At 39.0% G+C, this 24,468-nt stretch overlaps 1 protein-coding gene across 1 annotated transcript; it reads left to right on the top strand.

Moving 5' to 3' along the window:
- The first annotated feature begins 1,112 nt into the window (after positions 1-1,112).
- Positions 1,113-20,064, top strand: LOC138652161 (uncharacterized protein DDB_G0283357-like). Its single transcript, XM_069742931.1, has 7 exons — positions 1,113-1,232; positions 6,055-6,168; positions 7,127-7,276; positions 10,322-10,462; positions 10,736-10,867; positions 14,434-14,586; positions 14,720-20,064. Exons 1-7 carry the CDS (start codon positions 1,145-1,147, stop codon positions 20,062-20,064), a joined length of 6,123 nt encoding a protein of 2,040 aa, XP_069599032.1. The 5' UTR covers positions 1,113-1,144.
- Positions 20,065-24,468: the final 4,404 nt, after the last annotated feature.

Genomic DNA, 24,468 nt, shown 5'->3' with positions numbered 1-24,468 from the left:
TACACGTTGAGACAAAACACAACTTTGCTACCTAGCTCCTACTAGCCATCCTACGTATCTCCTCACACTGGAGTGCTAGAATGTTGTGGGGCTAGGATGTACGATAACTCCATATTCTCCTTATGAAATCCTAGCTGCCTGAATAAAGCAGTTACACTTCATGGGCTCCACAGGAGGTCTTCCTGCAGAAGCTTGGATACTTACTAGTGTGGCAGAACCACCTGCTTAGTCAGGTGTCTTGTTACAGCTACACATGCTTTTCAGGAGGATTGTATGCTGCCATTAAATCCCCCCACCCTTCACATGGACCATCATACTATTTTTGGTGCCATCATACTACTTGTAGGGCTATTTATGGGGCCAGAACACTATTTGGAGGGCCATCATACTATCTGGAGGATTGTGTGACAGCCATTGTACTGTCTGGAGGGCAGTGTAGGGTCCTTTATACTGTGTGAAATGTTATGGGGGACCATCAAACTGTCTGGTGGGCTATATGGAGGGCATTATACTGTTTGGAGGCTATATGGGAGGACATTACAAATGTGTTTGGGCTACACATTTGTTTGCATCATACTTTGTAGGGGCCATGAAAGGGGTATTTTATGTGTGGGAACATTAATGGGCTTCAATAGGGGTAAAATTACTTTGTAACAGCTGCAGAGTTGTGGGCTATGTGACCCTGTCGAATATCTGCATAATATATATTTTTTCTTTTTTGGGGCAAATAGGACTTCTGCTGTGGGGCCCCATGATTTCTATGTACACTCCTGTTAGTAATAATCCCTAGTAATGAATAATAATCTCTGAGAGTTGATAAATGCAATGAAAGTTTTTGTAGTGAAGTTTCCTTTAACTACTTCATCTCTTCGTCTCTTCCTAATTCAAATATTCTTAAGAATATACGGAAATCTTTTATTGCCCCTATTAAAGGGAAGGATGATGCACTTTGCTTTGGAAATGTTTGCAGTGATCTCCAGGCTGATAATGATTCTCTCCTTCTGTACCAAAATATTAATTAGTGCTTTGCATGGTTTTTACATGTTACTCATCATCATCATTCAGGGAGTGGAGGTTCCCGGGCGTTTCTGATGGGCGATGAATGATGGCACAGGTATATATACTTCACGCTGTGCCCTGGCTCATGGCACAAGGGGGAAAACTCAGGATGGGTGCGCACATAGCAGAGAGGTCCCTGTTGCTGGGCTGCCTTGTGGCGTTGGTTATTCCAGGTAAGATCCAGTATTGATCAATTTATGTCACCAAAATATGGAAAATATGCAAGTCCTTAAATCGGGAATTAAAGGGACCTGATTGTTGATTTTTGAGATGGTTGGAAAAAAAATATGTAAAACGGTAGCAGGTAACCGATTACTGAAAGTCTGGACTAGTTGTTAATATTTAGTCTGCATCATAATTGTGCTGTAATAAGGATTTGAGTAATAAGATAAGATCTAGATTTTTGTGCGAAAAACGATCCGAGTCTCTTCAGTGGTTTTTCTTCAAATTTTCACCGAGTTTGGTCCAAATTTCAAAAAGTTTTTTCTGATGAGAAACAAAAAGAAGAAGTTTCTCCATTTTCTCCTATGTACCATACAGATGGCATCGGAGCGCCGGAAGTTTTTTTTCATGGACCCATAGACTTGCATTGACGGTTTTTATCCGGCACTCGAATCAATGTCTCCATAATTTTGCACCAACCCCTTTTTCTGCACAAAAGTCGAACATATGAACACCCCCATGGACTATACTAAGTACAAGCTCTACCGGTGAAAAATACAGACAAAACTCGCACACGCACAAAAAAAGATGCATACAAAAATCCACACGTGACTTATTTGCAGCCCTATAGAAAAATCATCAATTTGATATATTTGAATTACGGTCACATTGAATAACAAACTTGGCTTGACTACACTTATATGCGTGTCATATTGCTAAATCTATCATGTACATCTGCCTTCCAGATAGATATGAGTAGGAGAAATTTTAATTATCTGTATAAATTAAAACTTGCGATTTCTACATATTGGGCAGGATGGGAAAACACAAGTCTGAATAGTATTCATGAATGAATCAAAGGTGAAAATGTAATTAAGTCAGAAGTTATGGGCGCGGATGAGAAAATTTAGGGTGTAAGAACGAGCGGGAGGAGGCTGGGAGGCTTCGTGAAAGAAGAAAGATAATTTTTCATCCTGGAAGAAGAGAAAGTTCTGATGATCGGAGACTGTAATTACTGGAATTATTAGGCATCGGCCAGGGCTGGGAGTTCTAAGAGGAGCACGTGTGATGATGACCCAACCACCACACCTCGTACAGAGAAATAATAAACTTTAATCAACTGAAATATCTATTAATATCCTCTCCTCACATTAGTCCCTAGAATCCTTTTGGATTCCTTTTTACAAAATACCGGTCCAAAAATAATTTTAATGATTTCCTTCAGTAGTCTTTTAAGGAATAGAGATGGTGGAATCACCCAAAATTAATTTTTTGAAAAAGGTTTATCATTCTTCAAGATATCTCCAAATACCAAATCATAATAAACAGAGAGTCAGCAAAGGGTTTTAAAAAAAGAAAAAGAGTATACATTACTCTCCATTCCTAGGCTCACCCTTCCCCTGTCCTGCTGCTGCAGCTCCCTGCCAAGTGCTCTATTTGATTTGGATTGGTCTTCAGATCAGTATTCTCTTCGGTCTTTGGATTTGTCTTCAGATAAGTCTTTTCTTCAGTCTTTGTATTGGTTTTGAGTACATACTTCTCTTTTGGCGAATAAATTAGTCTTCAGATCCATCATCTCTTACAGTCTTTGGATGAGTCTTCTGATCAGTCTTCTGTTCAGTCTTTGGATCAGTCTTCAGGTTAGTCTTCTGTTTGGTATTTAGATGGGTCTTCAGATAAGTCTTCTCTTCAGTGTTTGGATCGGTCTTCAGATCAATCCTCTGTTCAGTGTTTGGATTAGTCTTCAGATCATTCTTCTGTTTGGTATTTAGATTGATTTTCATATGAGTCTTCTCTTTCGTGTTTGGATTGGTCTTTAGACAATCTTCTGTTCAGTCTTTGGATCAGTCTTCACAACAGTCACCTCACCTGTTAAGGTCTTTGGATCAGTCTTCTGTTTCGTCTTTGGATCAGTCTTCAGATTAATCGTCTGTTCAGTGTTTGGATTAGTCTTCACATCATTCTTCTGTTTGGTATTTAGATTGATTTTCACATGAGTCTTCTCTTTCGTGTTTGGATTGGTCTTTAGACAATCTTCTGTTCTGTCTTTGGATTAGTCTTCACAACAGTCACCTGTTAAGGTCTTTAGATCAGTCTTCTGATCAGTCTTCTGTTCGGTCTTTTGATCAGTCTTCCAATATATCATCTGTTCAGTCTTCGGATCAGTCTTCAGATGAGTCTTCTGTTTGGTATTTAGATTGGTCTTCACATGACTCTTCTCTTCGATGTTTGGATAGGTATTTAGATCAATCTTCTCTTCGTTCTTTTGTTAAGTCTTCAGATCAATCCTCTGTTTGGCCTTTGCATCAGTCTTCTGTTTGGTTTTCAGTCCAAATCTTGAGGCACTGATTTGGCCTCCCGTGGTTATTTGGGATGCGCCATACGTTAAAGACATATGATTCTTTCTATTTTATTATATGAGGTTTAGCCGGTGCGTGAAGATCTGAACCAAAGATCACTCCAAATAGAAGAACAATTTGAAGGAAGATCCAAAGCAAGCAGAGGAATGGGCAGAGAATTGCAAGTAAAGGGTGGTCCTATGACAAGTGAATGCAAAATTTTTATCATGCAACCCCTTCCCTTCCTTCAATAGGATCTTGCAAAACGTTAGCCACCATTTTGCTGTATTCTTAAGGATTGAATACCTAAAATTTGGATTCTGTCAAATTTGAATTTTTGAGAAAATTCATAACAAATCAAATCAATTCTCTCATCTCATCGTGGAGGATGGCACGATTGGTATTCTGAAATTGTTACCAGAATTTTTGACAGTGTTTGCCACGGAGTATAAAAACTAACAATCACAATAAATGTATAGAATGAATCATTACAGACAAAGCAATATTAAGCGTGTATAGTTTTTTATTTTATAATCTTATTAGAAATTTGAGAGATATACATTTGCCATTTTTTTTACTTTTTTTAAATCCCAGTATGGGATTTGATCATGCATCAATTGTTTGCCATGCCCATAATGTTTTAATTTGTTTCTGACTAGTTGGAGCTTATTTTTATTTGCGGGATAAGTTGCTGTTTTCATTGTTACAACTTTGAGGATAGATTTGATTTTGTTTTTGCTTTTTTCATTTTTAGAGATGGAATAAGCTAAAGACCCTGGCATTATTTATCGAAATCCTTTACAGTGTTTTCCACACATTCATTATCACATTTGCACCCTTTTTTGTCTAATTTTTGTTTTTTTTCACCTGTTTTTTTCTGCCTTATTCGTCTTTTAATTTGTGCTTTTTTTCAGTTTATGTTACTTGTTTGCTTGTTTCTTTTTCATTTCACCAATGTGGGCAAGGTTATTGTTTTCCAGATATTTATCAATTGCGACTTTGTAAAAAAGTAGCACATTTTTTTGTACAATTTTTCTCCAGTTCCTCCTCTGGAATGTTAATATTCACATTTGAAATTGCTTGCGCAAATTTTGTGACATATTTCGTGCAACATGTGACTATTGTTTATTTGGTGAAAATTTGGGCAAAAAATGTAAAAAGTCGGAATTGATAAATCAAATCAGCTACAAACAATGGGAATCAAAAATTAGGCCCACGTTGAAAAACATAACAAAAAGGTCCAACGCAAAAATGAGCTTAAAAAAATTCAAATTAGAGAAAAAAATTTGACTAAGTTGGCTAAGATCACCAAAAACTAGACAAAAAAGGTGAAAATGCAATAATACATGCATGGTTTGTTTATTATTTGTAAATCTGGTTCCAAGTGGGAGGGGCTCACTGGATCCTCTGGGGCGGGCCTTTAGGCTACTCTGCATTGTTAACTTGTGAGCACCACCCCCTTGGTAAAGACCATAAAAATTTGCTCTAAATATAAAGGTTCTTGGCTTTGGAACAGCATGGCAGATTTCCAAAAAAAAACAAAAAGCGGAATACTCTGCCGCTGACTGCTGAGAAATAATGAGTATCACAGTACGATGACATGACGCGCCTTCTATGCAACTAAATTCAGTCTAGCCTACACGACAAGAATTACAGGAATATATATATAGAAAAAACAAATGCTCTTGTATAATTATATATGTTCTTCTGCATTTATGAGAACTGTGTAAATAAACCTTACAAGAGAAATATGTGCCTGCCCTATATTATACAACCGATATAAGACGACACGCCCTGTAACAGAAAAAAGCATAATAAAAAAAAAAGTTTGTTGCAAAAGTCTTCACATCCTTGTGAAAAGATTCTGGAAAAGCTTCAAGACCCGTAAAGTTAATCAGAATTATATAGTTTGGAGGCAGTTTTTGGAAACTTTTTAGTACTCTTGATGCCAGGAAACAAAACTATAGGGATTTCCCACGAAAAGCATTTTTTTTTTCGACATGTCGGAGTATATTACTAGTAGAAGGCTTTGAAATAAGATTGATTAATGCCTCGAACAGTGGAGGATCGTTGCTTCTAATTCACCTGAACCTCTTTGGAACTCGTAACTTGAGTGATAAGAGTGACCCAATATGGATAGCACTGATTGGTTGATTTCTAAGTATACTGTTCGTAGGCAGGAAGCTGTAAATCAGTGCAGGGGCGGGGTTCGATGAGTAGGCACGAGACACCTAGTGATCATTACCAAACTACAGCTAGCAACCCAACAAGTAGCACATTGCCGGAATCAGGGTAATTGACCCTACATTATGATGTTCTCAGATTAGGTGGTAAAAATCTGGTGATAGAGTCCCTTTAAAAGTGTCAGATGAATATAAATAAATGTATAATGAAAGCCAATGCTCATATCAATATGGCACAAATATGGACAAATTATGTATAAATGATGTGACTTTATGATCCAAGCTTCTGAACTGTTCTTTCTTTTTTCCAGCTTACTCCTTGAAGTGTCACACGTGCGTAGGTAGTGATGGGTGCAGTCCAACCGAGGTGACGTGTCCTGGAGACAATGACAAGTGCTCCACCACCGCCTTGTACGTCGACTCCTGTAAGTAGCCACTTATTATGGAATTGTTGAATACTGTTTAGGGGTTTTGAAATAATAATAATAAAAAAATCATTAGACACTGATCAGCCATAACATTAAAACCACTTTAGAGCATCATAGAATGTTAGAGTTGGAAGATTCCTCAAGGGTCATCGTGTCCAACACCCTGATCACTGCAGGATCCACTAAAACGTCTAAGACAGATGTCTGTCCAGATTCTGTCTGAAGACTTCCATTGAAGGAGAACTCGCCTCCTCTCATGGCAGCCTGTCCCAGTCACTTGTGCCACCAAAGCAGCTCTGGGCCTGTCAATGCCTTGAGTCCACAAGACATCTGAAGTGTCCTGTGATATCTGGCACCAAGTCATTAGCAGTATATCCTTGTATCCTATAAGTTTCTTGGTTAGACCTCCATGAGTCAGACTTGGTTTTCTAGGACATCCCACAGATGGTCGATTTGGACTGTGATCTGGGAATTTGGTGATAAGTAATCACCTTGATCCTTATCATGTTCCTCCATTTCTGACGCACAATTATGTACTCAAAGAGGCATTGACATTAGCGGATCCCACTGCCATGAAGGGGGGGTACTTGGTCTGCACAATGTTGGGTAGGTGTCATATCTACATGATGATAAGGCAAGAGATTTCCATCAGAACATCACCCCATCACACGACCACCGCCGGCTTGTCTTCTTCTCATAGTGCATCCTGCTGCAATTTCTTCCCCAAGTAAAAATCTTAAAATAATTTTTGAGTTCAACCATAAGTTAAATTATGAAAATATGTCTCCCATCAGGCCTCATAAAAGAATAGAACTGGAAGGAACTATGTATGTTATATAGACACAATATTGTCATGATAAGAGCCAAAAATATGGATTTGGAAAATGTAATTGCCTATTCTTTATATCTGTTGTGAATAAGTGATATAACATTTATTTTTTTTTTTTTTACAAAGTTCCTTGTAAGGTGCAGAAAGTTTTTAAAGGCTGCATAAACTCAACTAAAAGTTCCCAAAAAATATCAATATCCCCAAATGACCGGATCACCTTATCCCTGCAGCAGAGGATTTGCGACTCGGATCTTTGTAACACTAAACAAATCCCAGGTACAGTAGCCATATATTTTTAGGTTATTATGGTCTTAGTGTTTTGGGACTTAAGATAATGAAAGATCGAATTAGCTGAATTTGCTCCATTGACAAGTTTAGGTTGGGGTTCACTTTTGGGTCTTGTTTGTCAACTTGAAAAATTGGCCATTCGACAACCTACTATTGGTTTCCATGAGCAACAGATAAGTATTTTTCAAAATGGTGGGTACCACCGATGAGGATGTGGCCAAACCTCAACATTGAAGATTCCACAATCAACGAAACTATTTTAGAATGCATGTGACCGAACGTATTTTTTGGCAATCACTGGAGGTCACTGTATGCACAGTTTCTCCAAGATGGCTTTATGAGCAGTTAATTAAAGACTGACTGTAAAAGTATTGGGGGCTTGATTCATTAAAGTGTTTATGTTGATTTTCTGGAATAAAACACTGAAAAGTTGAAAAAATTTGAAAAGCTGGCAACTTTCGGAATTTTCAAATTGGGCAGAGCATGGGATGGATGGGACATGATGGCATCCTCCCATCAAATTCATCAAGAGTTTCTTAACTTATGCCAGAAATATTACTCTAGTATCTGACAAAGGTGCAGAGCTCAAAATGCTCCAAATACAGTATAATTAGGTGGGCAGCACCTCTTAATAAATTGAGTGCATCTTGCTCTATTATGCCCTTCATTAAGACTGGCATGTACAACACCAGTCTTAATAAACCGGCACCAGCGTTCTCGACTATGAGTGATGGGATTTTTCGTGAGGAAGCATGGTTGGCCATGCCAAAATAATAAATAATATAGTTTACACAGGCAGATTTCTGTACGTAAATATACATTCAAGCTGATACAACCAAGCCAATTTAATAAACTCAACGATACGACCGACCTGATACATCAAAACCAAAGAATAACCAACTCAACGATACAACCAATTTGATACAACCAAGCTAATATAAGAAACTCAATGATACAAACAAGCTTATACGTTCAATCCAATATAACCAACCAAGCAAACCAATTCAATGATACAATCAAGCCGATACAACCAAGCCAATATTACCAACTCAACAATACAACAAAGCTGATACAACCAAGCCAATATAACCAACTCAATGATGCAGCCAAGTCGATACAACCAAGCCAATATCAACAAATCAACGATACAACCAAGTCAGTATAACCAACTCAATGATTCAACCAAGTCGATACAATCAAGCTAATATCACCAACTCAACGATACAACCAAGTCACTATAACCAACTCAATGTTATATCCAAGCTGATACAACCAAGCAAATATAACCAACTCAATGATACAACCAAGTCGATTCAACCAAGCCAATATCATCAATGCAATGATCAAGCTGATAAACCCAAACTAATATAACCAACTCAACGATACAATCAAGCCAATATACAACCAACTCAACGATACAACTAAGTTGATGCAACCAAGCCAATAAAGCCAACTCACCGATACAACTAAGCTGATACAACCATGCCAATATAACCAACTCAACAACACAACTAAGTTGATACAACCAAGCCAATATAACCAACTCAATGATACAACTAAGCTGATACAACCAAGCCAATATAACCAACTCAACAATACAACCAAGCCAATATATAACCAACTCACCAATACAACTAAGCTGATACAACCATGCCAATATAACCAACTCAACAATACAACTAAGCTGATACAACCAAGCCAATATAACCAACCCAACAATACAACCAAGCCAATATATAACCAACTCATCGATACAACTAAGCTGATACAACCATGCCAATATAACCAACTCAACGATACAACTAAGCTGATACAACCATGCCAATAAAACCAACTCAACAATACAACTAAGCTGATACAACCAAGCCAATATAACCAACTCAATGATGCAACTAAGCTGATACAACCAAGCCAATATAACCAACTCAACAATACAACCAAGCCAATATATAACCAACTCACCGATACAACTAAGCTGATACAACCAAGCCAATAAAACCAACCCAACAATACAATTAAGCTACTCATCTTTTGTTCAAGGCTCCTTAACACAGGTTAATTCAATCTGTATTAGGATGAAGAATCATATCTTGACAAAACCATATCCCTTGCTAAAACAGGGAAGTGTGCCGATGACAAAAATAATTTTTAGGCCTGCATAAAGTATCAAATCAGCCCACAAATAAGCATTTAAATGTAATGATTGCCGGTTGCTGCTATGTTTACATGAGATCAGTATACTATAGGAAGTGTGGATTAAATCCGCGCTGCCGCAATAATGATGAGGTTCCAGTTGATAGTAGAATTAAAACAGGTATGTTGTATGTGGTTACTCCTGAAGAAGGGGCCATGAGAGCCCTGAAACGCGTTCAATAAACCACTGTTTTAATTCTACTATCAACTGGAACCTCAACATTATTGCGGCAGCGCGGATTATATACTTCATATGGTCGGTGACCGGCTTGTGGATCTGCGGCAGCCGAAATCTTCACATGCCTGCTTTCAGCTTCACCAGGTGAGCTATTTTTTGGTGATTCCTCCATTCTTTTTGTGAGATAAGACCCTATATGCGCTTTGTGTCTCCCTTTTCCCTTCAAATACATGAGATCAGTGGGGTCTGAGAAGGTTTGACAATTATCAGGCCCTGTAAAAAGGCATTAGTTTAACTAACCGTCTTGTATCCCAACAAGGTCATGGGTTTCCAAGATGCCCAGAGAAGGTTTGTTTCACAGAAATTGGACTGACTGATTTGCTATTAAATAGTCCCTAGGAGTTTGTCTGATCTTATCACAGTTATTGTCATGAATCTATGGATCGTAATGTCCGTATTGGAAAAAATGGATTTAGTGGTTTTTTTTTACCAATTTTCAAATTTTGGTTTAAATGTTTTGGTTTGTAAATTTTTCCTAAATCACATCGACAAGATCTGCAAGAGCTGGTCCAAGCGTACTGGTCATGAGATAACATGGTGGTTCATGTAGGAATGAATTAATATTATTTTGTCAGCTTTGACTATCATTTTATTGTTTTCAGGTCCTAACACAACTCAAAATGATCTCTACTGTCACTCATGTATATCTCCTGGAAGCGACTGCAACAGTGATACAATGAAGACAATGCGATGCACGGGAGAACAGAAACTGTGTGTAGATATGAAAGTCGTAGGTTCCTTTGGTGAGTAGATGGATAAAGGGAAGGGTTGTATATGACAAGTATGTACAGCAAAAATATATTTCCATTGATGAAAATGACTTATGATGATCAGTAAAAAAACTCCAATCAATTAATACCACTCGTCAACAAAAATTATGTTAATGGTAAGGAGGAACTCACAAGTTTTTTCGAAACAAATTTACTACAAAACTTACAAAATTGCATAAAATATTGAGTATTAATTTTTAGCGCTTTTTACCTCTAACACCATTGTCTTTCCTTACCTAACAAAAGGTGACATATCAGATGTCAACATAAAAGGATGTGGAGAGATTCCGTCTTGTACCCAGAACTTGGTTTTCTCCAGTCAAACATCTTCTGTGTCCGTCCAGTGCTGTAATGAAAACTTTTGCAACAGTGGCACAGGTAAGGTCCGATATAGAAGACGCACGGTTCGAAGGAACCTTTTGATAGTAATAATCAAGTAGACAATCTATATGACATCCCTGCATCCGTTTGCCATCCATGTGTCTGTGTACCACATCCATTGCCATACCGGCGCCTAGGAAAATTAGTATAGTTCGCGCTGATCCCAGGCGCCAGCTGATGAAGGCAGCGCTCATTATTGTGTACATCTTGTGTAAAATTGAGAATTAAATTAAAAAATGGCATGGCCTCCCATACAATTTCCATAACCAGCAGAGGGAAAGCCCACAGCTGGGGTCTGATGTTAATAATCTGGGACAAGAGACAATACCCCGTAAGGTTCCCAAGATATTAATATCAGCTCGCAGCTGTTTGCTTAGCCTTTACTGGTGAATGTATAGGGGACCCCAGATAAAAATAACGTAGGATCCTCCTATAAATTCAAACCAGCAAAAGCTAAACAGACAGCTGTGGGTTGATATTAATAGTCTGGGACGGAGTCAGAAATATTGCCCCCCTGGCTACCAGCAAAATCCCTCAGCTGCCCCAAAAATGGTGCATCCATAAGATGCGCCAAATCTTGCTCCTTAGTCTCACTCTTCCAACTTTGTCCCATAGCAGTGGCAAGTGGGGTAATAGGGTTGGGGTTTATGTCAGTCTTGTATTGTCAGCTGACATCAAGATCATGGGTTAGTAATGGAGAGGAGTCTATAAGACGCCACCATTGCTACCTTATAGTAAGTTTGGAAATTAAACACATAGCAAGAATAAAATCCTTTATTTGAAATAATAAATTTACACCCTGTTTTACACATTTATTTCAAAATAAAAAGCAAAGTTATATTCACCTTAGGCCTACTCCATTGAAGCTCTTCATATATTTTTTAGCCCTTTTAGGGGACTTTAGCCTGTGATCATTTGACCACATATAATATGGTGTCACGATATATAGAGAAAATTAAGGTCTACGATGAACTGTAGCCCTTCACTGACCTTTGCAGGAGTAGAAAGATGGTATCAACAGGAGCATATAGCAGGCATCATGTGGGGGGCGATCAGAGCAGCGGCAGCCCCTCCATTTTAATGCTGATGTCTGAGTTTTATATGGTTAGCAGCATCGGTCAACTCTTAGCTCAGGACACTGATGCTTAACACAGATGCCGCCTATTTAATATTAGCGAGCTTCTACCATTAATGGAAGGGGATCAGCTTCTGAGCTCTATCCATACACTGGAGACCCCTTAATGATCAATTTTTCATTAAGAAGTGAAAATCAAATATGGTGGGTGACGCTAGGAGTTTCTCAATATCTTACTACCAAAAATATTACAAAAATATTGTTGTGTGAGGAATATTCAATGTTCTTCTTCAAGATTTTCTTTGAAGGCTCTTTACATCAAGCAAATTGAGAAAAACTAGAATCTTTACAGTTGTTGGAGATTGGATGGGGCGCATCATGGTTTTTCTTTTTTGGGCAAATTAATTTGTATGTTTTTATGTTATACCATTGACCTTTGATGGACTGTAAATTTCCATAAAACTCTTGATACAGGAAAGAAATATATCTTGGTACCGTGTTAGCCAGTAGATAGACAAATATTTAGAATTGAGAGTCCTCAGTGGTTGATACCTTCGAAAGCTTGCAATTTGTTACCATCTTTTCAGTTAGCCATTAAAAGGTATCAACCACTGAGGACTCTCAATTCTAAATACAGTGGGGCAAAAAAGTATTTAGTCAGTCAGCAATAGTGCAAGTTCCACCACTTAAAAAGATGAGAGGCGTCTGTAATTTACATCATAGGTAGACCTCAACTATGGGAGACAAACTGAGAAAAAAAAATCCAGAAAATCACATTGTCTGTTTTTTTATCATTTTTTTTGCATATTATGGTGGAAAATAAGTATTTGGTCAGAAACAAACAATCAAGATTTCTGGCTCTCACAGACCTGTAACTTCTTCTTTAAGAGTCTCCTCTTTCCTCCACTCATTACCTGTAGTAATGGCACCTGTTTAAACTTGTTATCAGTATAAAAAGACACCCGTGCACACCCTCAAACAGTCTGACTCCAAACTCCACAGTGGTGAAGACCAAAGAGCTGTCAAAGGACACCAGAAACAAAATTGTAGCCCTGCACCAGGCTGGGAAGACTGAATCTGCAATAGCCAACCAGCTTGGAGTGAAGAAATCAACAGTGGGAGCAATAATTAGAAAATGGAAGACATACAAGACCACTGATAATCTCCCTCGATCTGGGGCTCCACGCAAAATCCCACCCTGTGGGGTCAGAATGATCACAAGAACGGTGAGCAAAAATCCCAGAACCACGCGGGGGGACCTAGTGAATGAACTGCAGAGAGCTGGGACCAATGTAACAAGGCCTACCATAAGTAACACACTACGCCACCATGGACTCAGATCCTGCAGTGCCAGACATGTCCCACTGCTTAAGCCAGTACATGTCCGGGCCCGTCTGAAGTTTGCTAGAGAGCATTTGGATGATCCAGAGGAGTTTTGGGAGAATGTCCTATGGTCTGATGAAACCAAACTGGAACTGTTTGGTAGAAACACAACTTGTCGTGTTTGGAGGAAAAAGAATACTGAGTTGCATCCATCAAACACCATACCTACTGTAAAGCATGGTGGTGGAAACATCATGCTTTGGGGCTGTTTCTCTGCAAAGGGGCCAGGACGACTGATCCGGGTACATGAAAGAATGAATGGGGCCATGTATCGTGAGATTTTGAGTGCAAACCTCCTTCCATCAGCAAGGGCATTGAAGATGAAACGTGGCTGGGTCTTTCAACATGACAATGATCCAAAGCACACCGCCAGGGCAACGAAGGAGTGGCTTCGTAAGAAGCATTTCAAGGTCCTGGAGTGGCCTAGCCAGTCTCCAGATCTCAACCCTATAGAAAACCTTTGGAGGGAGTTGAAAGTCCGTGTTGCCAAGCGAAAAGCCAAAAACATCACTGCTCTAGAGGAGATCTGCATGGAGGAATGGGCCAACATACCAACAACAGTGTGTGGCAACCTTGTGAAGACTTACAGAAAACGTTTGACCTCTGTCATTGCCAACAAAGGATATATTACAAAGTATTGAGATGAAATTTTGTTTCTGACCAAATACTTATTTTCCACCATAATATGCAAATAAAATGTTAAAAAAACAGACAATGTGATTTTCTGGATTTTTTTTTCTCAGTTTGTCTCCCATAGTTGAGGTCTACCTATGATGTAAATTACAGACGCCTCTAATCTTTTTAAGTGGTGGAACTTGCACTATTGCTGACTGACTAAATACTTTTTTGCCCCACTGTATTTGTCCATAAAACTCTTGAAACTGAACTTTTAAGTTCAACATGTAATGGACCAACCATAGGGGCATTGATGGTCTCCTTATTCAGTCACAACTCAAGTAGATGGAGTCACCAAGTGTCCTTGAACATAATATTCGTAACACAAAATAGAAAATCGTCAAATTAATGGTTCACATCTAATAAACTTTTGAAGCCATATATGAAAATAATACAATTCAGCTACTAATCCAGTATGTCTTCTGTGTAGATTCTAAGCCTGAGGACAAAACACCCAACGGACTACAATGCTACAGCTGTAATACACTTGATGGATCAAGTTGCTCAACTGAGTCAGTAGTCAAAGCACAATGTTATGGAGCCCTAACCTCTTGCTTAGAAATTGAAGGAACATTTGTGAAGGGTAAGTAGATAGCTCGCCAGCTATGATTGCGTTCTCCTAACATTCGCAGAAGGTGGAGATGATAAATAGACTTCCTTATTTGATTTCATGCTGTGATTTCTGCTCGATTATTGCTCTGCTTTTCTTTTCCTAGATGGCCAAACTTTACCCACTGTGATCAAAGGTTGTGCTACACCATCAATATGCAACGTACCTATCCTACCCTTGTTACAAAAGTTGGGCACCCCTACTGTAAAGTGCTGCAACCAAAGTCTCTGCAACAGTCAATATTCTGAGAGCGGTCTTCAAGCCAGTGGCTATTTGCCCGTGGGAAATGCTTCTCCAGGAACAGGTATCCAAAACCAACCTTCTACTGATGCTACTTCTGGAGGCAACCCATTAAAAACGGAACATCCCGCCATTACCAAATATGGCACCGGTTCACACAGTAATAATGGCCATACAGACCACGATAAAATGTTTATTGATAGTGAAAGTAGCACTGTTTCCAGTCCTGTTAATTATTCACCAGGGCAAGCCTATGATGGTATGTTATCACCAGGACCATCAGTTGTATTGAACCCTATCTATAGTGTCAACGATGGTAGCTCCATCCCGGACGCACACCCAACTTTCCCTGATTTCACCAGTTATGGGGAGGACAGTTTTTTTCCCAACTCTAATTCTGACAATGATATGAACTTCCCATATAATAATGAATATAACAGCTATGACAATGGTGGCTTTACAGAAATAGCTTACACGGACATAGACTTCCCAAATAGTAATGACTTGAGTGGCGGCTTCACGGATGTAGTTTACACAGACTTAGACTGGAATGAGGATCCATCCAATTCCCCCACATTGGCTCCAGATAGCGTAGGGCCTAATAGTCATGATTCTATGGGTAGCTCTGCCTATAATCCAAATACCATGTTATCAGCTAGCAACGATACTGGTGGATACTCAACAAACACAGTGAATAATGGTAGTAATGGGAACGTACAAGGAAATAACGTCAACGTGCAAAACCTGACATCCACAACACCAAAGACCCACAATTCTGATATCAATCTGCACATTTCAGGATATGGCACTAACATTTCTAATATGGATACTGGTAACAATAATGCCTCTGGAAATAATATCTCTAGTCCTATTAATTATTCATCAGGGGGAAACAATCTCAGTGTATCATCAACAGGATCATCAACACTTGGAGATGTTCTATCAAACTATAATAACAATAGTACCAGTGATGGTAGCTCCATCCCGGACGCACACCCAACATTTCCAGATTTTAGCAATTATGGAGAGGACAGTTTTTTTCACAACTCAAATTCTGACAATGATATGAACTTCCCATATAATAATGAATATAACAGCTATGACAATGGTGGCTTCACAGAAATAGCTTACACAGACGTAGACTTCCCAAATAGTGACGACTTTGGCAACTATGAGAGTGCCGGCTTCACGGATGTAGTTTACACAGACCTAGGCTGGAATGAGGATCCATCCAATTCCCCCACATTGGCTCCAGATAGCGTAGGTCCTAATAGTCATGATTCTATTGGCAGTTCTGCCTCCAATCCAAATGACATTTTATTAGCTAGCAACGAGACCGGTGGATACTCAACAAACACAGTGAATAATGGTAGTAATGGGAATGTTCCAGGAAATAACAGTACCATGCAGAATCTGGACCCCACAACACCAAAACCTCACAATTCTGATTCTAATCAGCAAATCTCAACATATGGAACTAATATACATAATATTGGCACTGCTAATAATAACGGTTCTGAAAATAATATCTCTAGTCCAATTCATTATTCATCAGGGGGAAACAATCTCAGTGTATCATCAACAGGATCATCAACACTTGGAGGAGATGTTCTATCAAACCATAATAACAATAGTACCAGTGATGGTAGCTCCATCCCGGACGCACACCCAACATTTCCAGATTTTAGCAATTATGGGGAGGACAGTTTTTTCCCCAACTCAAATTCTGACAATGATATGAACTTCCCATATAATAATGAATATAACAGCTATGACAATGGTGGCTTCACAGAAATAGCTTACACGGACGTAGACTTCCCAAATAGTGATGACTTTGGCAACTATGAGAGTGCCGGCTTCACGGATGTAGTTTACACAGACCTAGGCTGGAATGAGGATCCATCCAATTCCCCCACAGTGGCACCAGATAGCGTAGGGCCTAATAGTCACGATTCTATTGGCAGTTCTGCCTCCAATCCAAATGACATTTTATTAGCTAGCAACGAGACCGGTGGATACTCAACAAACACAATAAATAATGGTAGTAATGGGAATGTTCCAGGAAATAACAGTACCATGCAAAATCTGAACCCCACAACACCAAAACCTCACAATTCTGATTCTAATCAGCAAATCTCAACATATGGAACTAATATACATAATATTGGCACTGCTAATAATAACGGTTCTGAAAATAATATCTCTAGTCCAATTCATTATTCATCAGGGGGAAACAATCTCAGTGTATCATCAACAGGATCATCAACACTTGGAGGAGATGTTCTATCAAACCATAATAACAATAGTACCAGTGATGGTAGCTCCATCCCGGACGCACACCCAACATTTCCAGATTTTAGCAATTATGGGGAGGACAGTTTTTTCCCCAACTCAAATTCTGACAATGATATGAACTTCCCATATAATGAATATAACAGCTATGACAATGGTGGCTTCACAGAAATAGCTTACACGGACATAGACTTCCTAAATAGTAATGACTTGAGTGGCGGCTTCACGGATGTAGTTTACACAGACTTAGACTGGAGTGAGGATCCATCCAATTCCCCCACAGTGGCACCAGATAGCGTAGGTCCTAATAGTCACGATTCTATTGGCAGTTCTGCCTCCAACCCAAATGACATTTTATTAGCTAGCAACGAGACCGGTGGATACTCAACAAACACAATAAATAATGGTAGTAATGGGAATGTTCCAGGAAATAACAGTACCATGCAAAATCTGGACCCCACAACACCAAAACCTCATAATTCTGATTCTAATCAGCAAATTTCAACATATGGAACTAATATACATAATATTGGCACTGTTAATAATAACGGTTCTGAAAATAATATCTCTAGTCCAATTCATTATTCATCAGGGGGAAACAATCTCAGTGTATCATCAACAGGATCATCAACACTTGGAGGAGATGTTCTATCAAACCATAATAACAATAATACCAGTGATGGTAGCTCCATCCCGGACGCACACCCAACATTTCCAGATTTTAGCAATTATGGGGAGGACAGTTTTTTTCCCAACTCAAATTCTGACAACAATATGAACGTCCCATATAATAATGAATATAACAGCTATGACAATGGTGGCTTCACAGAAGTAGCTTACACGGACATAGACTTCCCAAATAGTAATGACTTTAGTGCCGGCTTCACTGATGTAATTTACACAGACGTAGACTGGAGTGAGGATCCATCAAGTTCTCCCACGGTGGCTACAGGTAGCGTAGGTCCTAATAATAATGATATTGTTGGTAATTCTGGTAGTGATACCAGTAGTTCCTATAATCTAAATACCATTCCATTAACTGGTAACAATGGACACTCAGCTGACCCTGTCAAGACAAAGACCCATAATTCTGGTATTAAGCAACATATTTCTGGGCATGGTGCTAAAATTTATAATACGGGTATTACTAACAATAATGGTTCTGGAAATTATATCTCCTCATCAGGAAACAACACAGCAGGAAGTGGAAACAGCTCTATTGCCGGCAGTTCTGGGTCCTCTTCACATGGTGGGTACATCAATTCGGGAAATGGAACTGGAATGACCAATGAATGGAACAACAGCAATAATTATTCCAACCACAATAATGCAATGCCTGTAGGGTATACCAATATCCATGGAAATAACTCCTCATCATCATCTTTTAATGACAGTTCTAGTAATGGGACTTGGATAGGTTCTGAGTGGCTCGACACTGTGGTCTACCATAGTCCTGGAGATAATGACTCATCAGTCTCCTATGCTGGACCTGGTGGGATGAATGGATGGGGCAATAGTTCGAACTCTAATATGACAGAACATGTGGGGCATACAAATATTAATGGAAATAATAGCTCAACTACTTCCTACACGAGTACCGGTAATGGAACTGGAATTGCCAATGACATTAGTAACAGCAATAACTCTAAACCTAATACATCAGTTCCAGCGGGATATACTAATATGTCAGGAAGCAATAACTCTTATGGCAGTTCTGGTAATGGGACTGGGATTACTAATAGTAATATCTCTAACCATAGTATGGGGATACCTGAAGGCTATGCCAATGTCCCTGGAGGTAATGGCTCTTCAACATCTTATACCAGTTCTAGCAATGGAACTGGAATGGCCAATGAATGGGTCAACAGCAATGGTTCTTATCATAATATGGCATCACCAGGTGGAAATTATGGATCTTTCAATAGCAATGGCAGTAGCCATTTCTCAGATAGCAACCATAGCTCTAACTTTATGATTCCAAGCAATGGACCTACTTCCGGAAATGTCAGCAACTATGGTGGTCCATGGGACGGTATTGAATCATATCTAAACCATATATCCTCAGGGGCAAATAACAATGGGTCGCACCCCAACATTAGCTCTTGGATGCATGAGTTTCTACCAGGAGGATCTAGCGATAGCAATAAAACAGGTTGGATTTTTGGCAGTAACTATGATCCAAATATGTTGACCAACAATAATGATTCTTCCAGCTATTACCATAATATCCAGAATTTTCTTTCAAAATTGAATGGCTCTATCCATAGCAATGACAGCCAAAAAATCAATGAATGGATCAAAAAAAATAGTTTTTTCTCAAATTTGATGCCCCCCGGTATTAATAATGGCTCTGGGTATAATGTCAATTCCATGTTTAATAGATCTCTAAGTGACTATTTTAAAAGTCTAGGCATGTCATGGAACAACAGTAATATTCCCAACATACCTTCTATGTTCCCTAGTGTTAATAATGGGCCTTTCAACATTAGTAATATTGGTAGTGGATGGAGCAATATTATGAATAATCCAAATGTAAAAAATCCACATGGCAATGAACATAACTCTTATGTAATTCCCTCTGGTGGAAGCAACCCTGGTGCTGGAAGTAACATGGGCCATGAAAACATAAATAACAGTAGCCATAACTCAAATATGATGGTGCCTGGAGTAGGTAGTGGTGGATCATCCAATGGTGGTGCCAGTACAGATGGTAACGGCAATGTCCACAATACAAATTTGTCTGGCCATAACACAGACGTGCTGGTTCCAGGTAGAAGTGCAAATGATTCAACCAGTGATGGTGCTAGCAATGGATCTGGAAGTAAAAACGGTACCATGTCCAATAGTGCCACCACTTTCTGGACAAAATCGGGGCACTTTGTCATCTTCTCAGCCTTGGCTCTGCTCGTTCTGAGCTGAATGCAGATCTCACTAAATACCGGGCAAGGGTTGAGCGTGCTAGTTCTTTGTTTTTATAACTTATTGTGTCTTTAATATGTTCATTACTTGTATGTTTGCAATTATTTTTATGATCCATTTTTATAGACTACCTTTGTTGTTTTGATGGATATCTTCTATTTTATCGTCTTGGAACTGGAAAAAATCTATTTCCCCTAGAATAATACTAATATACAGATGTGCCCTTTTTTAAATATCTTCTTGGCTCAATATATCCAAAGATGAGTGCCATGAGATTACCAGCTTTGGAAGAATGTTGTGATAATTTTTTGAATTTGTAATATGATAAAGTTTTGATCTTAGAGATATTCGGGGAAATGTTTGGGTAGACACATCTGTGCAAAACATATTCAAAATCCTAAAATGCACAAAATTCATAAGGAACCATATTGGTGGCCATATGTCCTACCATCACCATCCTCTGCTGGAATTACTTCTCAGTTGGAAGACCCTAACCCACCTTCAAGTCAAGCCTACAACTTTTATCTTGGCATCTAATGCTTAAATCCAAGTTCATATGTGATGTAAAAAAAGACTATATGTTTTGGATACATGAAATAAAATAAAGGATTATGACCTTTTGAAATAATAAAATGTGTAAATAAAATAAAAAAAATTGGCGTCTGTCTTGTTTTTGGTAAATGTAAGGCTACGATCCTAGGAACTTAAGAAAATAACCTTGTGGATCAGCTGGCAGTTGTTTTGGTAGAAACCACATTGGTTTGTATCTGTAGTTTGGCCAAATGGGATGAGAAATTGAGTACAACTCAACATTTTAAACAGACTAAATGATAAATTTTAGAGTTAGTTCGAATTGACTAGCAGGAACCGGTCCATTGGCCACATCGGTAATCTGGGGCCATTGCGTGGGAACTTTGAGAACCTGCTCATACCTATGGCACCCATGGATCTAATTTTGATCAACCAACTTGGTGTCAAGTCATAACACAACGTTTATGTAGCGTGAGGCCATCTAGGCAAGGATGTCATCAGGTTAGAAAGTTGTGAGGGCTCTCGTCCATTGGCCACAGATTTAGAAGAGGAACACTTATTTAATCAGTGCAGAAGTCCAAGAGGCAGATGTAGGATGAATATCTTAGTCTGCCTGTTAATTGTTCTTTGAAGTTCTACCTCCTAGGAGAACTGGAGATCAAACTGTCTCATCTAGTGTCCCAAATTTTCAGTCACGAAATAAAGAAAAATTAAAATGAAAAATGTGAACATTTCGTATGAGGTGCACATCAGAACCCATCGATAATATAATAAATTTAGGGGTAAGGTTTATTAATAAGGAAACATTCTGTACTGCTCATCTCAAGTCAGAGAGATAAAAAGATTTAATAGTAGCAATGCAATAAAATGATATATAGAGGCACGAGGTGAATTCACGTGAATAACGTGATAAATGAATATGTTGTTTGACTCCAGTTTTTTTTAACGGTTTGCAATGTCTTTGCTTTTCTGCCATTTGTGGCCTTATTTCATAATAATCATATGAAAATGATAAACAAAAATTGTGAAAATGTGGAAATTGACAGAAAAAGTTTCCACTTAATACCACGTGAAATAATTATCGATCAAAGTCAAAGGAAATACCTTGAGGTATTCTCAATATCTGGATACATTTCTTAATCAGTTCTGCACTTTTCATGGATTTTGGTGGCACCTAGAAAGACCTGTCCATTGCGTTCTCCGATGGCAATGAAATTACCAGTTTCAGGCGGTAACTTTAGTGTTGTTTCTGACATACACGTATAGCTGGTAAGATATTAACGGTAATGGTGCTATGGATGACAAGTCTTTACATACCGCCGCGATTAGCCATTGTGGTCAGTTGGATTGTCAACAGAGTGCTGAATAATCCTCTTCTACGTCCCAAAATATTAATGAAAACTGTTCATTATAGGGACACCATAAAAAGGGCTGCACCAAACCAGTAATGGGGCCTCCTCTTTTTCGAGATTGGTAGAAATTTCAGAGTCTCGATTTTCCTTCATACTCATGCTTCCTTTTGGAGGCTCTGATTCACAAAGTTTCTTTGACATCCGTTCCTCCATGTAACAGGAAGGGGAAGATGAGGTCAGTTAGTAGAAGTAGGGAGTAGAGAAGGAGAAGGATGAGGGGTGGTGATAGTAATAGAAGTAGAGCATAATGGGAGGAGGATAAAGAGAGAACTGAACATGTCATTATGGACACCAAGTAGGGGGTAGAAAAGGAGAAGGATGAGGGGTGGTGATAGTAATAGAAGTAGAGCATAATGGGAGGAGGATAAAGAGAGAACTGAACATGTCATTATGGACACCAAGTAGGGGGTAGAAAAGGAGAAGGATGAGGGGTGGTGATAGTAATAGAAGTAGAGCATAATGGGAGGAGGATAAAGAGAGAACTGAACATGTCATTATGGACACCAAGTAGGGGGTAGAGAAGGAGAAGGATGAGGGGTGGTGATAGTAATAGAAGTAGAGCATAATGGGAGGAGGATAAAGAGAGAACTGAACATGTCATTATGGACACCAAGTAGGGGGTAGAGAAGGAGAAGGATGAGGGGTGGTGATAGTAATAGAAGTAGAGCATAATGGGAGGAGGATAAAGAGAGAACTGAACATGTCATTATGGACACCAAGTAGGGGGTAGAGAAGGAGAAGGATGAAGGGTGGTGATAGTAATAGAAGTAGAGCATAATGAGAGGAGGATAAAGAGAGAACTGAACATGTCACTATGGACACTAAGTAGGGGGTAGAGAAGGAGAAAGATGAGGGGTGGTGATAGTAATAGAAGTAGAGCATAATGGGAGGAGGATAAAGAGAGAACTGAACATGTCATTATGGACACCAAGTAGGGGGTAGAGAAGGAGAAGGATGAAGGGTGGTGATAGTAATAGAAGTAGAGCATAATGGGAGAAGGATAAAGAGAGAGCTGAACATGTCACTATGGACACCAAGTAGGGGGTAGAGAAGGAGAAAGATGAGGGGTGGTGATAGTAATAGAAGTAGAGCATAATGGGAGAAGGATAAAGAGAGAGCTGAACATGTCACTATGGACACCAAGTAGGGGGTAGAGAAGGAGAAAGATGAGGGGTGGTGATAGTAATAGAAGTAGAGCATAATGGGAGAAGGATAAAGAGAGAGCTGAACATGTCACTATGGACACCATCCTCACATAACTCTCCATAGAGCCCCATCACTTGGGCGATACCCAATGTAAAATCATAATGTCAGAAGGTCTGGAGAGAAGGTGCAACTTGCAGTGATGTCTGATTCCTGGTGCTGGAAGTCACACTCTGGAGTGAAGCTTCTGAAGAGGATACGTGCAATGGGATAGAAAAAAAGAAGAACAATGAATTATCGGAGAGGGGGCTGCAAGGGACAGGTTAGCTGTGAAGTGATTATTATTATTTTTTTAATAACCTCTTACCTGGTGCCTCTACTGAATGCCAGAGCTGTCCGCCATTTTGATGAATTATCATGAAGCAAATAAACCACATTTTAATACTTTTTGTAAAATTCAAGGAGAATTCAATTTTACTCGAATAAATTCCTTTACTTTTTGGGTTGTGACTGCTGTAGTATGACAGACAGCCAACAGGAATGCGGGGGTTCTTTTTTTCGGACGCATTAGTGTAGTCCTTAATTACAGGACTACAGCAGCCGCATTGATGACGCATACAGTATTAGTTGATTAATTTCATCTGCGTACATAACAAAAAGTCCCGTAAAATGCTGTTTTTCACCTTGGGTTTGGCCCTCATGACTAATTAACTATAAACTTCTCAATTTCTGTTTAATGATATCATTATACGAGGAGTGCCAGGAGCTACTGTGTGTGATATGACAGACAAATTGAGGAAGCTGGAAATTTTCCACTATTTTCACGCCTGACGTCTGCAAACTAATAAAATATGAAAGCAGGTAAAAGTGTAAGAACAGTAAAGTGCACAATTTAACATACAGTCCATTATGAGACTGTCTATTATCCCATTCTTTGACGAGCCTTCCAGAGAAGTTCCACTTTCCCAACTCTACTGCTCTATGGATCACTATTTTTCTCAGCCTCAAAGCCCTCTGAAAATCATGAAAAACCCAACCGAAAACTAGACTTATTTATGTCCTCTAAACAGTTGAGAAACCTAACGGTGAGGTCCAGCAGGTGGACCTACAAAAACTTGTGACCTAATGGCTTCAACAGATTTCTGTTTCAAGTTGGCACAAGGTCTTATAAAATATCTCATATACTTTTCTTAACACTTGTCGGGACCACGTTGTACGTAGCTGGTTAAAGTTAAAATCTGATGAGTTTCAAATTCAGAAAATGTAGATGATTTTGCTAGGAAATTAATTTAGAAGCAAATTTATTTTCCGCAAATGT

The sequence above is a fragment of the Ranitomeya imitator genome, chromosome 10 (genome assembly GCF_032444005.1).
Source record: "Ranitomeya imitator isolate aRanImi1 chromosome 10, aRanImi1.pri, whole genome shotgun sequence".
NCBI classification, from domain to species: Eukaryota; Metazoa; Chordata; class Amphibia; order Anura; family Dendrobatidae; genus Ranitomeya; species Ranitomeya imitator.
Note: the sequence above shows the minus strand (reverse complement) of the source record. Positions and strands in the feature narration are given on the sequence as shown.

Coding starts and splice junctions, on each gene's coding strand:
- LOC138652161 (XM_069742931.1), top strand. CDS start 1,145: ATGGCACAAGGGGGAAAACTCAGGATGGGTGCGCACATAGCAGAGAGG. Junction 1,233..6,054: donor TGTGGCGTTGGTTATTCCAG/GTAAGATCCAGT, acceptor TCTTTTTTCCAG/CTTACTCCTTGAAGTGTCAC. Junction 6,169..7,126: donor CGCCTTGTACGTCGACTCCT/GTAAGTAGCCAC, acceptor TTTTTTACAAAG/TTCCTTGTAAGGTGCAGAAA.